This window comes from Epinephelus moara, chromosome 19 (assembly GCF_006386435.1).
Source record: "Epinephelus moara isolate mb chromosome 19, YSFRI_EMoa_1.0, whole genome shotgun sequence".
NCBI classification, from domain to species: Eukaryota; Metazoa; Chordata; class Actinopteri; order Perciformes; family Serranidae; genus Epinephelus; species Epinephelus moara.
The window spans coordinates 24,876,186-24,891,409 of record NC_065524.1 but is presented as its reverse complement, the minus strand read 5'-3'; the positions used below and the strand labels follow the sequence as shown (position 1 = coordinate 24,891,409).

The following is a 15,224-nucleotide window of genomic DNA, read 5'->3' as shown; positions in this document are numbered from 1 at the left end:
CTCGAGTGTCCACCCCACCCTATTTTTCATCCTTGCCTCCTCTGCCGCACTCATCCAACTTCCCATAGGGGAAGCCCAAAGCAGGTCGAGGCTAAGAGCCACACAGCTCAGCCATCATGTCACTCATCCCTCGGCCTGTCCCTTCTCGCTCTCCTCAAATGTCCAATCAGGCTAATTTTAGCTTGTGTTGGAGGGCCGTGTTAAATTTGGCAGTGTGTCCCTAAGCGTGCCGCGATGCAGATCCGTTTGAACCGTGTGTGCGCACGCAAAGACACACGCTCTTTCTGTTTTCTTTTTTGCAGCGATGTTCCCATGTGGCTTCTAGTTTACAGTGTGCAGAATTAGGATAGGAAGGGTTATTTTTGAGAGACAAGACATGTGATACGGTTTTAGGATGCCTTTCCCTTTCAATGATCGGAAAAAGGCTGCTTTTAGCATCCAGACACGTAACTTAAAATGTTAACAGTGCACAGAGGTAGAATACAGCACATCAAGTCACTGCTGCAGAGACAGTTTGTTATGTAAACAGCCTGGACTCATTATAGCCCACTGTATACTATACATACACTGTAAGTCCTGATGGCAAACTAATAAAGCCTTTTCGAAAATACAGTCCTCGGATTTAATAGCTTATAATATTGTATGCATCTTCAACACTCCAAAAAGATTAAAAATAAGAAGATAAGTCAAGAAATGTGTCTCAAACACAGCTGAGCTTTATTGTCACACTGTGGCTTCATGTGCATCTCTTATCCTTCCACGTTACATAAAGCTGTTACGTCTCTTTTACTGTGATGTAGCCACAGGCCTGCAGCTACAGCATGCCCCCACTTAAAGTCCTGATATGTTTCTAAGTATGTAAACATTGACGTATTTGTTCATATTGTCGAGCCTTAGTACAGAGAGTGCATTAGAATGAATATGTTATAAAGCACAGGAGCCGCAAGGCACCATTTGTTTATAGTGACAGGTATGATGAATGAACAGCGCACAGACAGTGAATGTAAAACAAAGCAGTGTTGTACATGGGAATATGCAGAATACTAAGTGGGTACGTAAATTTAATTTGGTTGTGTGGACACTTGGAGAGACAGTAAATGGAGAGTTTTGTGACTGTAGCAGCCACAGACATTATGTGTTGGTTCAGATTGAAGCTTCCCTTCAAAACACCACAAACAAGCCATTATATAACATTCCTGTGTGTGTGTGTGTGTGTGTGTGTGTGTGTGTGTGTGTGTGTGTGTGTGTGTGTGTGTGTGTGTGTGTCTCTGTGTGTGTTTTTTTCCACAGACAGCGAGATGGTCCCCCTGGACTGCCTGCGTCCTCGTTCTTTTGCTGCCGCCCACCGGGCCTCCATTCAGCGCAACGGTGATGACCCTCGCCTCTCCATCAGCCTGTGTGACCTGAGCTTGCAGCAGCAGGAGACGCATCTGGAGGAAGATGATGAGGAAGAAGAGCGGCTACAACGCTTAAGCTCCGCCTCCTGCCATGTGCCCCAGAACTCTCAGAACTCGCAGCAGTGCTCGCTGCTGCCCAGCCATTTGGACACCGATCTGCACTTCCACTCGGTGCACGGCGTCCATGTCACCGTGCTGGACAAGCACACGGTGGCTCGGCTGGATCACCGCGGTGACGAGAGGACCCTGGTGTTCACCAGCCGGCCAATGCGCTGCTCAGAGACTGTGTATGTGAAGGTGAAGGCAGGTGTCACACGGCCTGGGTCTCTCTCGTACGGTGTGACATCATGTGACCCGGCCAGTCTGAGGCCCAGTGACCTCCCGTCCAACCCAGAGTCCCTGGTTGACCGAAAGGAATTCTGGGCCGTGTGTCGGGTGGCGGTGCCACTCCACAGTGGGGATATCTTGGGCTTTGTGGTGAACGCAGAAGGGGAGGTCATGATGAGCCATAACGGCGTCAGTGCAGGGATGCAGCTGTGTGTCGATAATTCCAGACCACTCTGGATGTTCTACGGTCTGCACGGCACCATCACACAACTCAGGATTTTAGGTACGCTCACCTCAACTTAGACTGTATGTTAATAGTGTAGAAACTTAGGGACAGTTTTTTCCCCTTTCCTTTAGGACTATTTATCAGTGTAGATTGTTTAGGTTTGAGTTGCCGAATGTTTGAGATATCGTCCGTAGAAATTTCTGCCTTCTTGCCAATACAATACATTTGAAAAACACAACAGCAAGAGAATCCACAGACCTTGTTGTGAGCAGTTTCATGTAGGAACTATTTTCTTTCTCCCGACCTACACCCACCAACCATATCACCATGCAAAAGGAAGCGTGCATCTACTGCTAGCACACCTTGGAAGACACCATTAATGTTTACATTAGGGCTGACCTCTAATAGTCAACCAAACGTTAGTCGACCAGAAGGGTCATTAGTCAGCAAGATTTCATGGGTCGCTTATTCACAGGAAAAAGAAAAAAACATGAAACTCTATTAGGAGCTACGCCTTGTCAAAATAAATCAAAACCTATATGACTGGACCATGTGGGAATTTAATTTGAAAAGGACAGACACAGGAAATGGCCACGCTCAGCAGTCAGACAGGAGTCACGTTAATTTCCAGGGCTGGTACCTGCGGTTATTCCACAGGCTAGTTAATAACATGTCGGGCAGGAAATCCAAAGTGTGGGATCATTTTGAGAAGGTGAAGGACGAACCCAAGGTGATATGTAAACTCATCTTCATTGGTCGACTACAAACATGACATATCATCTGAAACATGGAAGTAGCTACATGCCCATTAGCCACTTGGCACAATCATTACTGCTTTGCCGACAGCGTCATTAACAGGCGGCTCGCTCAGTGTGTGACGTGCACTTGTAGATAAAATATAGGCCTATATTAATGAAAGTTCATTAGTGCGGTCTCAGACCCATTTAATAATCAAATTAATATCATAAACATGCGGGCGACTAGTCGACTAATGGCCCTTAATAACGACTATTGGTCGACTAGAAAAATTCTTACATCTCAAGCTGTCACAATGACAAGAGAGCACAAGCCTTTTGGCCATGAGTAGATGCACACTTCCTTCTGCACTGTGATACTGTATGGTTGGGTGGTGTAGTTCGGTAGAGAGTAATTAGTTACATAGTTACATTACCTACATTAACTGCTCACAACAAGGTGTATGTATTATTGTGGAGTGACCAGGTCTTTCTTACAGTTCCTTTCTTACCAGGATTTCTGGAAAGAGACATTGCTGTTGAATTTTTCAAATATATTTTGGCACTTTTAGCACCACAAGCAGAGTGCCATCTAGTTATATTATATTGGAGAGAAGGCCAACATCTCTACAGCTGATATCGCAAACACTCAGCACCTCTCACCAAAACAATATCGACTGATAAATAGCACTACAGGTAAGAAGAAAAATATGTATTTTTGATTTGGGGATGAACTGTCCCTTTCAATCTGTTTGGGGAAGCAAAGCAAACTGTACTTATAAATGTCAACAGCCAAAATGGAAGGTTTTCACAATAAGGGACTCCATCACAGTTATTATTCTCTCAGAAAACACAGGTTTCAAACATAATTGCTGACTTTCATTCATTTCCATTGCCTTTTTATTCCTGTTCAGACTCAGGTGGGGTGTTTTCCATGTTCTTGGACTGACGAAGGAAACTAACGACTCCAAGTCAAAGAGCCAAACTAAGATTTTAGCCTTTCTGGTCCAAGTAAAAAGAAAAGGGACCTACACAGATAAACAGTTTCTTATAAGCATTAGTTTTAGCAGCACTTTGAATATTAAAACAAATCATGGTTCAAGGAATTCGAGCTTGTTCCATAATTCTTTACACAATGTCATTTGTAACTTTCCATTCAGAAGGTAATGCAGTCTGTGATCCTTGAATAACCTTTGGAGGCTGAATTCCCACTCAGCCGAGTCATGAAATAGTTTCCCCCTACTTTGCTGTCTGGGCTGCTCTCTTGACTTTTTATCAACTCATATATCTCTTAGGAATTTACATTCGTTCTATCCCCCGCAGTTTGCATATGAATGTTAACGTTGTATCTGCAGCTGAACAGAGTTTCTGTCAGCGGCGTTTGATTCCAGTAGATTTCACACAATGATACCACATTACCTGAAGTTAATCACGATCCTGGCTGCCTGGATGTGGGACTGCATGCACAGTTTAGGACTGTTTGACTCAAAATGAGCAGAATAAGAACATATAATGGCAAACAGGTTCAGGAGCTGTTGAAAATGGTGGTTTAATGACGACACATACCGCGTAAACGCTGTGGTGATGATCACAGGCTGGAGATATGCTTCGGACGACGGGGGAGGAATGTAGTTTTCTGGTTTTACATTTGTTTGCTTCTTGTCTTCGGATGATTTTACTGTTTATATTGTTCAGGACGTAGTCTTTGTATATTGCAGCAATTTTCACAGTTTGGAGAATGTAAAAAGTCTCTGATATCGCTAAGAGTTTATTTTCTAGGACATTTAACACACAGCACACATCTTCAGCGAAGAGGTAAATAAGCTTCACCACATTTTGTGCAAATCCAATTTAAGTTTGAAATATTTAGTATGACTCACTCCGTTTTTAAGAGTCCTGCACTTAAAGGATTTTAAATTCTCTATTTTTCATAAGATGGGGCTTGAGCGTTGCTTGGACTTAGTGTATTATGACTTGACTTTGAAATACTGCAGAGTGCAGCGAGCACTGTGTGTGAGTGCTTTTGATTTGTTTACAGTCGCCACAGATAAAGACATTCGTCTTAAGTCTTTGAGAACAATCTCGTTCCCCCTCCAGTCTTGTCTTCTGGCTAGGCTGATAATGACTCTGTCCCAGCAGGTTAGCCGTCTTTTCACAGGAAATTTATAATTAGAGGGAAAGTTTTCTTAAACTTAAGAAATGCTACAAATGCATTGGTTTGTTAGAATTTGTTTCACTTCTCTCTCATAATTCATTTCTGGATTAGAGTCTCTCCTCTCCTCTCTTTCATGTAGTCAGTCAGACCAGGGCTGAGGAGGTTATTTCTGTCTTGCGTGGGCTCCCAGCAGCCAGCATTATGTATCAGGAGGGGGCCCGTGATAGCTCCTTATGATGCCCTCCATATGCATTATTAAAATGTAATTGCATGGAGGTTTGAGATGCTGGGTTTTCCACCCACAGCTTGTTCCCTTAACACGGGTCCTCCAGTCGTCTCTTCCTTTTTCTCCTCGTGCATTTTCTCACCCCCCCTCCTCTCTCTACCAATTCTTTGGGGTATGAGCGTTCTCCGAGTCATTACCCACTCCAGCTGTGGGGAGTGCATTTGTGACGTCTCTGCTCACCCACTCGCTGCAGCTTCATGCCACAAGTTGCCATGGAAACATCTAGCCACTGAGGCAAGTGACAGTTTGTCATGGCTGGGTGTTGTCAAGCCTGTGAAGTGGAACAGATGGGAGTCTGTTGCTCTCACATGGTCATTTTGTCCGTGTTATCTTTATAATGTCATGGGAGATATTTAGAATCAATAACGACCTTCAGTAGTCGCGTATTTCCTCGTTACAGGGGTCCTGCTGTGGGGTTACAAATGGGTTCAGCTGTAGGTTTAAAGCTGCTATAATCAATATTTTCACATCAACAATTGATCAAATTAGTATCTGAAAGGGGGGTCGCACTTACTGACTAACCCACAGAGAATTATCACCTGACTCTACAGCTCTATGGAGGATTTGGGCCTCTTAAAACTCACTGTTTTGGTTCTCCAGCCAGCAACTTAATATTCTGCTTCACTCTCATTGCTGTTATGGTGTAGTTAGCAACTAGCTGGTGCACACAGTGAAGCATTTAAGATAGCAGCTAAAGAGACAGATATTTCCCTCAGGAGTTGGTGGAGAACAAAACTTAGCTTAAAAACTGGACTTGCATGTGCTATAGATGGAAACAAACACAACTCCAAATGAATGCTAACATATCGCTTCATAACTGCTGGATGTGTAAAACATAGACCGTAATAAAGGCGGACAACATGACAGCTTCCCAAAAGTGAAGCCCTCTGGTGGCTGGCTGCAGTATAGGTCATAAACCCCGCCTCCTTGACGTTAGTGGATGGAACATGGGCCAAACTAAAAAGTCAAAGACATCAATTTCATTTATTTTTTTAAGATTATTTTGGGCTTGTATTGCCTTTATTATAGTACAGCCAGAGAGTGACAGGAAAGGGGAAGAGAGAATGGGGATGACACGCAGCCCACATGAGGCGTACACTCCACCCACTGAGCCAGATGCCGCCCCAACATAAATAATTTTTTCCCAAAGATATTTTCTGTCATTTTAGGTACTACTTATCACACTGATGAGAATTCAAGTGTTCATTTTTCTGATAAGTTCAGTTATAACTTGTAATTTGATGCTGTAAAAGTTGGTTTAACATCATGACTGACAGCTCTGTGTGCTCACGATTGGTTGGACAGTGGGAACTTGATACTGCAGAGCTCGGGACGGTGCAGGATGTAGTAAGAGAACTGGATACAGCATTGAAGGCGGGGCCCCATTCATTCCTATGAGAGTTGCTTAGTGGCACTTAAAGCCCAAAAAAAGCTGAATTTTGCCAGTATGACATTACCTGGATAATCAATATTTCCACACTGTGCGGCCCTTAGAGCAGGCACACTACAGACTTCTGTAGGCCAAGCTGGCTACTTTCAGTTTAGCACTCCGCTAACTTGAATGGGGATAAAATTCTACAAGGCTTATGAATGCTGTCAGACCAAGATGATCAAATTCTGATTCAAGGATTTATTTTGCTGGGATGTTATCCACAGTGTAAGTCTTTTGGAAAAAGTATTTTGGGGCCCAATGGCATCATGTGACAGATGTATTTATACTGTTAAGCCATGACAAAAATTAGCTTCAAAGCCCGACACGCTCCCTGACGGCCCAGCGCAGACGTCACCAGCGCAAAATGGCAGAAGCCGTATCTGGGATATTTTCAGTGTCATATTTATGCAGTGTGAGGAAGTGGAGACACGTTGTCCATCTTTATACAGCCTTAGGTGTAAATAAGCAACTGTTTGCTAACATGTCTGCCGTAACAGCAAAAAAAAGGTCAATGTTAGTGTAATGTTTACGGGCTGCTGCCCCCAAGTGGTCAGAAAATCTGTTTCAAACCTGACTTCTTTCAGACCCTAACCAAGGAAACAATAGGGTGTGGCGGAGATCATTTTATTTGATAAGTGCTGAAAGCCACCACTTGGTCAACTACAAATAAGCCTCCTCCACAGTCTGCATAACTAAAAACATTCACATACTCATTCCTGGTCGCACAGCCAGCAGTAAATTCACAATACAAGAGAAGATGAAAGGTACGCTTGATGAAAGGGTACATGAATAGACATGAAGGTTATACATTCTGCCTTATTAGAGTTGACCGAGACATTTGCTAACAGCCGGGCTGCCACGTACAGTAGTTCATGGTAAAGTAGGTAATTGAAGGGTGTGTAAATGCTACAGTTCGCATACGTGCCTCTGTATCCCCTCTAAAATATAATATAAAGGATAGATAAATAGATGACTCTCAAAAAAGCATGCCTCAGCAAAGTGGTAAGAACACATTGATCCCAGCGCTAAACTTAAAAGCACACAAATTATGGAAGAGTTTTAGCATGGATTACCAGAGTTTGTATTCATGCATACTTTGCTACGTGTGTTGATTTTTTAGCAGCAAACTGATTGTTGCATGACTAAAAGGCTACTATGGTTTGTTTACGTAGGCTGAAACTGAGACTGCAGTGGTTGGAGCGGTCCAAAGAAAAGGCATGAGTTCAGAGCAATGGATCAGAGCACATAGACAGAGTTATGCAACAAACTGTATACATTTTTCTGCTAACAACAGACCACATAAATGTGTCCTTTTCTTATTTTAAGCCAACAGTATTTCATTATTTCAGCAATTTCTCAGCATCTGTGGTTCTTTTTTTAGCCATTTCTCCACTCCACACTGTCATTGTAGGAAAATTTGGACAAGCAAATTGTGGGATGGGATGTAAACAAGCAATATTAGATAATTTGACACATGGAAGGATGGCGTTGCCAAGTGAGCGGCCGGCCCGACAGTGTAGCAATATTTCTGCCATGGTCAGTTGAAGGACAATGTGTAAACAACAATGGCGTGTGCCTGCCAGGCAGACTGGATCAGAATCTGTCTGTGGAATCGGGGTCGGTATTCTGGTCTGTGAGGAGAGATGAGCTGCCAATATGAGAACTGATGCCAGAGCCGGTGGTTATGGGGTGAGGATGGGGACGGATCACAAGAGACAGACAACAGATAGTCTGTGAAAGCATTTTGTACCCTACCCAGAGGGATCATGGGCTCATGAAGGAGGAAGGAAGGAAGAAGCGGGGGGACTACACAAACTCATGAGCTCTTGACTCACTCACACACACCCTCACACAGACGCTGTGGACTCACAAGTCATCTGCTTGGTTACAGAGGAGGTTTAATGTGCGTGTTAGAGGGAGAGTGACAGACTGAGACAGTAACAGAGATGCAACAGGACATCAAGTCTCCTCCTTTTGCTAATTAACAGCTCTGACTAAACTCTTCAAAGTGTGAATGATGGAAATATGTGACGCCCACTTAGGAACGCATTGCATTTGGCTCTTTTGAACACTTACTGGTGTGACCCAGATGTCTCTTCTGTACCTTCAGGCTCATCTCCACACCCCGACCTTCGAGGCCCGTCAGTGCCCAGCTCTCCATCCTGTACACCCAACACCCCCACGATGCTTTGCAGCGGCAACTCCGAGCCCAACCTCAACACACCCATGAACATCAACCTCAACTCAAGCCTCAACTCCAGCTACTACACCGTGTTTTCCTCCTCCACAGGTTTGTCCAAGTGCTCCAGTTTACTCCTTTATCTTCTCTCTATCTTTTTTCCCTCTGCATTAGTATTTCCTGTCCAGATGTTTGCGATTTTTTTCTTTTCTTTCATTTACGAAACTGATTAAAAATGTAGACATTCAGGACAGCAATAAAAAAGCCGGCAGCACACAAATGCTGACTGAACCGCAAGCACCAAGACAAGAAGACAAGAAGCACGTCTTTACCTTGGAGATGTGAAGCAGTGATCCCCGACATCACTGCTGTCCCAAGCTGCAGAGAGCATGACGTGGAAACTCCTGGCAGATAATGGCGGCATATGGAGCTTCATTAGCAGAGAAAAAGAGTGGGAGGGGTATTTAAATTTTAAATAAAACGTGTGTTGGATATAGGCAACACATGCAAAATAGATTCTTAGTGCCTTGTCACGCTGTGTATCACGAGTGTAATGTATGCGGTGCTCCCGTTGTAAAGAATTGAGTTTTCAGGAGAAGCCTATTTTTTGCTTGTCAAGATGAAGCTGTAGCTGCACTTGCCATCTTTCACGTGTCGTTGTTGCTCTGGTACCTGTGCTGGTAGACTAGAACACTTGTAGACGGATGCGCTGCCCAGTCAGGCCTGGAAGAATTGCATCCCAGGCATATACTATACTAGAAAAAACACAAGTACCACCATGTCTTCTGAACTTTGGTATCGACTTGGTACCTAAGTATCGCTTTCCTAGTTAGATATATGTGTCACATGTAAGCATAGCAATGCCACTACTTGGAGGGTTTTGTTTTCCTCTTTTGTTTTCTGTCTTACACTCACTCACACATCTGTAATGTCTTTCATCTCATCACCTCAGGTACAACCCCAAGCTCTCCATTCTCCAGCCACCCAGAGTCCCCCACTTTCCCGTCCTGCTCGGGCTCGTGGAGCGACGAATGCACCATTTGCTACGAAAACGTGGTGGACACGGTCCTCTACGCCTGCGGACACATGTGTCTCTGCTACGCCTGTGGCCTCAAACTCAAGAAGATGGCCAACGCCTGCTGCCCCATCTGCAGGAGGACAATCAAAGATATCATCAAGACCTACCGGAGCACATAGGCTTGTGTTAGACGATGTAATCGCATCGTCAGGTTCAGCTCAAGAGGTTTGTCAAAGCCATGTAAAGACTTAGTAACGACGGACGCAGCACAACTGAAAGCCCCGCTTGTTTGTGTGTGCAATCTGGCTCAGGTACTCTACAGCAGGACTTTAACCTCCATCATTAAACATTTTATCTATGTTTTGTCTAATGCACATTCTTGGAGAGCTCACGGTTCTGACCTGTGAGCTCTCAGTAAGATTCAACATACAATGTGATCAACAGAGACAAAGTATGTGCTACCGCAGGAACTGCAGACAGGACCGTGACCTACTATTGTCCAGCGACTCTGTGATTTGTGCATCTGTAGAAGAGAAAGAGTAATCTGAGGAGGCATGTGTCCTACTTCCTGCAGAGTATCCCTTCGTTCTGCTGGTGATAGCATTGCTGCTAGCTAGTTTTACAAGAAGTGAAATTGTCCAGAGCTGCGGAAGAAACAAGGAGAATAAATATGTGGTTTCACCAGCTGCTCCTCCGCTGCTTGTCAGAGTGCATTGGGTTTAAAAGTGTTGTTTTAGAGTAAGAATCAGTTCTCTACTGAATCTTAGCAAAAATCAACACGAGATCGTTTCATTTGACATTTCCCGAATATTTCCAGAGGCCAGTGAGGAATGAGTAAAAAGAAAAAGAGTTTTCGTGGTGAGAACTTTGCAGCCCTTCTAAAATGAGCTGTATTTTGAATGCATAGAGAAAAATACTCCTCCTGCAATAAAACACAACAGAATGCCTAAATCTAAAGGGTAAAGAATAAATAAGTAAAATGTTTTGTCTGATATCTCACTTCCTGCTGTGTTTCTGTGAATTTCAGGCCAGGCGAGATTGTGCGAAGGGTGAAAAAAGTGTGAACGTTGTCACCATAGAAGGTCACGCTCACGGTGAATGAGGATGTAAATCACTGAAGGGGGAGCGAGGCAGGAGGTAGGCGAGAGGATGTTGTATGTTTGGGACAGAGACAGCGGAGGAAGGGGCACCTTTGTGGCGTGGGTCTGCACATCGTTTCGGCGCAAAGAAAGTGTTTGCTCACTCAGGCACACCCCATACATCAGAAGTTTGTATGAAAGCCTGTAAGATGTGGGACTTGCATGAGTTGCATGTCCTGCTTCCCGGCGGCCGCCCCCGCCGTCTCTGGCTGCTCAGTAAGCCGGCTGGATGCTGTGATTGGACTAAAGTCATCCAAATAAACATTGGTGGGCAGTGAGGTATTTTTAAAATGCTGAACGAGCACATAAAGGATGACGAATCAAGCTCTTCATCATCGCAAGAAACATATTAACCCACTATAAGTCAGAGATGGCTTTGCTTACTTCAGGTTACACACTTCTCTTTCATATGTACATTAAAATAAAAATATTTGCTTTCAGTGACGTGTTTCAGCACCCTGTCTTCAAGTGGAAAAAAATCACACGAGTGCAGTCGGTGACAAGGGTGTAGCTTGTTATTGTGGGACATTGTGAGAATTTAATTTGCATATCAGTTTCTGAGTGCTGCTCTCTCGTCTGTAAAAGCAAACTCCAAGGACATTTTCACTCGACTAATCTCATGCATTATGTACTGCTTTGAATTGTTGAGAAATACAAGCTATTTTCAGGTGTTACTTTGGCCTCGCTGAAACATTACGCAGTAATTTGTAAAGTGCTGATTTGTTTTCTTTTCAAGGTGTTGAAGCGTGTCATCTCGCCGCTGTAGAGGGAAAATTAGCAGTTATGTTTAACATTTGAGTCACAGTTACGTTTTCTTGTGTGCCTTTAAAAAGAGAAGTCTGGACAAACTTTTGGTCTGTCGGGCTCCTCACTGTGAAAACCAGGAAGTTCATCTTAATTTCATCTTAAAGTCACTATTTCGTGGTCTCTGATGTGAGCAGGTGTAACCACACAATCTAGCGATACAAACATTTCAGTGTGCTTAATATCAGTGTGTGACTTTATTCACTGCTAAAGATGAAATGTTTAAATATCGCCTTGTCCCCTCTCTGTCACTGCATTGCATTATACTGGAATTTTGTTGTTGCTTGAGAGACGCTCAGCCTTTTACATTTCTACCTGTTTTTGTTTTTCCTTCCTGACCAAATATGACCTAGCAGAAATAAAACATTTGTGAAACATTTTTGATAGAAAAGCGGTATTGATGAGTGTAATATCAACTGTACATTATGAGGTTTATTTATTTTGTCAATGCTACTATAAAGAATTATCACTGTTTGTTTTATATGTATGGCTATAGTGTCCAAAATTAAAATATATTGTTTATTTTGTTGTTGCATAGGATTATAGGAAACTCTTTTCCCCAGTGAAAGGCTCTGTGGATCTGTCTGCTGGTTTTCTCTCAAAGGAATGGTTTGACATTTTTGGAAATACGCATATCATAGATGAGAATAACAATAATAATGATAATGCATCTTTTTTTTAGGCGCCTTTCAAAGCACTCAAGGACACCTTACAAGACAGAAAAAATGCAGCAATGTATCCATAGATCATAAAATCAATCATTTCAGTAATATACAATAAAAGTTAATAAAATGACTAGAAAATAAAATCCTTATAATTATCCTAAATATAAATATTAGGCATAAAATTGGCATCAGTGCAAGTCTCAATATGTGTGTCACCATAAATCAGACAAAATATGCCAGCTTGACGGGATTTTAAAGTGGATGCCTCTCACATTTACTCAAGTACTGTAATTAAGTACAATTTTGAGGGACTTGTATTTCCAAATTATACTACTTTATAATAGTACTACTTATAGTTTTTTATTCCCCTACACTTATCTGACAGCTGTCGTTACTTTGCAGATTAAAATTTTACACCCAACACACATCTTATAAAATGTGACACACTGTTATACAATACAGTACCCAAAAGAATACAGTGATTAAAATGATCTTCGACCCTGCTAAAACATTGAAATGCTGCACCAGTAAAAATGATCGCAATATTGACACTGACGGTAGTACTTTCACTTTTGATACTTCAGGACAAGTAAGTGCAGTGTGTACTTTTATTTAAGCAAATTCTGGATGCATACTTACAGTGGAGTATTTTGATACTGTGTTATCATCGTGTAAATTATACGGTACTGTGCGACTATAAAATAACAATGGATCAAATGACCATGTAAAAAGTGAGACAAAAGTGTGAAAAAGGTCATTGGTACTGATGAATCTGCCGAGAATTATCACCTGAAACAGCAGACAGACACTAGCTGGGCAACATAGTGGAGCATTTGGTTGGTCTTTGTGGTATTTGTCACGCCCCTCCTTCACTGTGATTGGATGGCTGAATAACCCATAGTTGAATGTCTTTCAACTCTTGGCTATCAGAAGAAAAAAAACAACACCAAACATGCAATGCTCAGCACGAAAAAGATGCTCAGCGTGTTGTCGTCACGTCGTTAGCGTAGCGTCAATATGGAGCAATCCCATTGCAAAGAATTAAAGAAATATACTGGCCTCAAAATAAATTAATAAATCCTTGGTGGACACGGTCCCTTAGGCAGCTAAAGAGCCAGATATTTCCCTCAGGAGTTGGTGGAGACCAAAAACAGAGTTTAAATTTGAAGCTAAATTCAGCAGCCAGCTAACTTAAAGTAGCATAAAGACCGAATACAGTTAGCCTGGCTATTGTCCAGGTAACAAAATCCACCTACCAGCACCAAAAGCTCACAACACCCTGGAGTCTCCACTGGTCTTTGCCAAAAAAATAGTCTGTCCAAGTCTAATACATAACCCCCCTTAAAACAGCGACTTTTTTAAACATGCAATGTGTAATTTTGTGAGCATTAGAGGTATTTGTAAGAGGATTTCGTTACCTTAAAAAAGTCTTTATGCTAAGCTAAGCCAATGCTAGCGGTGGCCACTTATTGGGCAAGTATGGGAGTTGTATAATCTCTATCAAGTCAACATTAATTTATTACATAAACAACCATACAAAGCACAGTGTGCAGTGAGATGCTTTTATGCCTAACTCTAGAAAGCAACCAACAAATAGGAGAAAAATAAATAAAGAAAAATGTTTCACAAAAGCATACAATAAAACTATATAACAGCAATTGTAGAGGAATGAGCAGTGAAACAATGAAACAGTGTGACCATGATGACTTTATAAAACAGATACAACACAGTATATATTCCATGCAGTGTTTGGCAGGTGGATGCATTCAATTAATGAATTCTGAATTATGAGTTATGGCTGGTCAAATTAATTGATTCAGGACTTTAGGATGGCCTGAGGGAATATTTTTATCCAACTCCTCACCAGAAAGCAAATGAGCCTATTTCCCAAGATGTCAAACATTTTCTTAAATGCCATATACTGAATCGTGCTATTTAAAGGGACTAAATGTGTAGTTGGTGAAATGATGTTTGTCCTATTTGTGCATATTTAAATTCTATCTTGAGGCGTGAACACACTTCTGACAGCCTGTTTTTCAAATGTGACCAAATATTTGCAGTCCAACCAAAACAAAACCAGCAAGTAAGTGAAGGCAGACATTGTGCATTTTGGACAAGAAAATCAGCTCATAACTCGGGTTTCCTGGACTTGGGATTTCTATCAGTCATTTAAAAACATTCTTAAGGTGTTTTGATTATGTTAAGTTTGTTAAATAAAGTTTAAGTCTGAATCACTGGCTTTATTTATTATTTATGACATTTTAAAAAGGTACATTTTGAGCCCATGCAGCTGTTCTTTCTGTGCAAGAGAAAGCCTGTCCCCACTTTGACTCAAATTGCAATAAAAAGTTAAAGCTGACCATTTTCATTTCACAGCTACAGTTCTTATTATGTTTTATGCACAGCAGGAAACAAGTCAATCTGGCACAAAAGATGGGGAATGAGAGAGCATTAGTGCTATTACCTATTCCCAAAGCGTGCATTATACAAATGGTTGATACAACATATTGTAGTGCAAGAAAATTCAAATTAGGGAACAGTTAGAGAACAAAAAAGGCAGCCATCTTTCAGACGCCGTACACAATCCCTCGCCACAGTCAGTAGTATACTTGACTAACACCCCTCCATATACTATATGAATAACAAAGGCAAGGGCTTTTAGTAAACAGCTATAACTCACAGAGAAAGTGTTTAGAGTTGTGGTATGTAGACCTGGCCAGAGTGAACATCATCTGTTATTTACTACCCTGCGGGCCTGGCTCTAATGCAGCACTGTTTTATGCTGCACTCCAATAGGCACAAATACAGCCCATGACGTCCGGACATGAAACAGGCAGCAGAGGCTGCCGTTCATGGCCAAGT

General features: G+C 42.2%; 1 protein-coding gene across 1 annotated transcript in view; it reads left to right on the top strand.

The window, feature by feature from the left end:
* The window catches only part of neurl1ab (neuralized E3 ubiquitin protein ligase 1Ab), a 41,919-nt gene extending 27,249 nt beyond the window's left edge, over window positions 1–14,670 (top strand). The window contains exons 4-6 of the mRNA XM_050071910.1: window positions 1,291–2,007; window positions 8,668–8,847; window positions 9,689–14,670. Of these exons, the coding sequence (XP_049927867.1) occupies window positions 1,291–2,007; window positions 8,668–8,847; window positions 9,689–9,933 (1,142 nt within the window). The 3' untranslated portion in view covers window positions 9,934–14,670. The remainder of the gene's footprint in view (window positions 1–1,290; window positions 2,008–8,667; window positions 8,848–9,688) is intronic.
* Window positions 14,671–15,224: the final 554 nt, after the last annotated feature.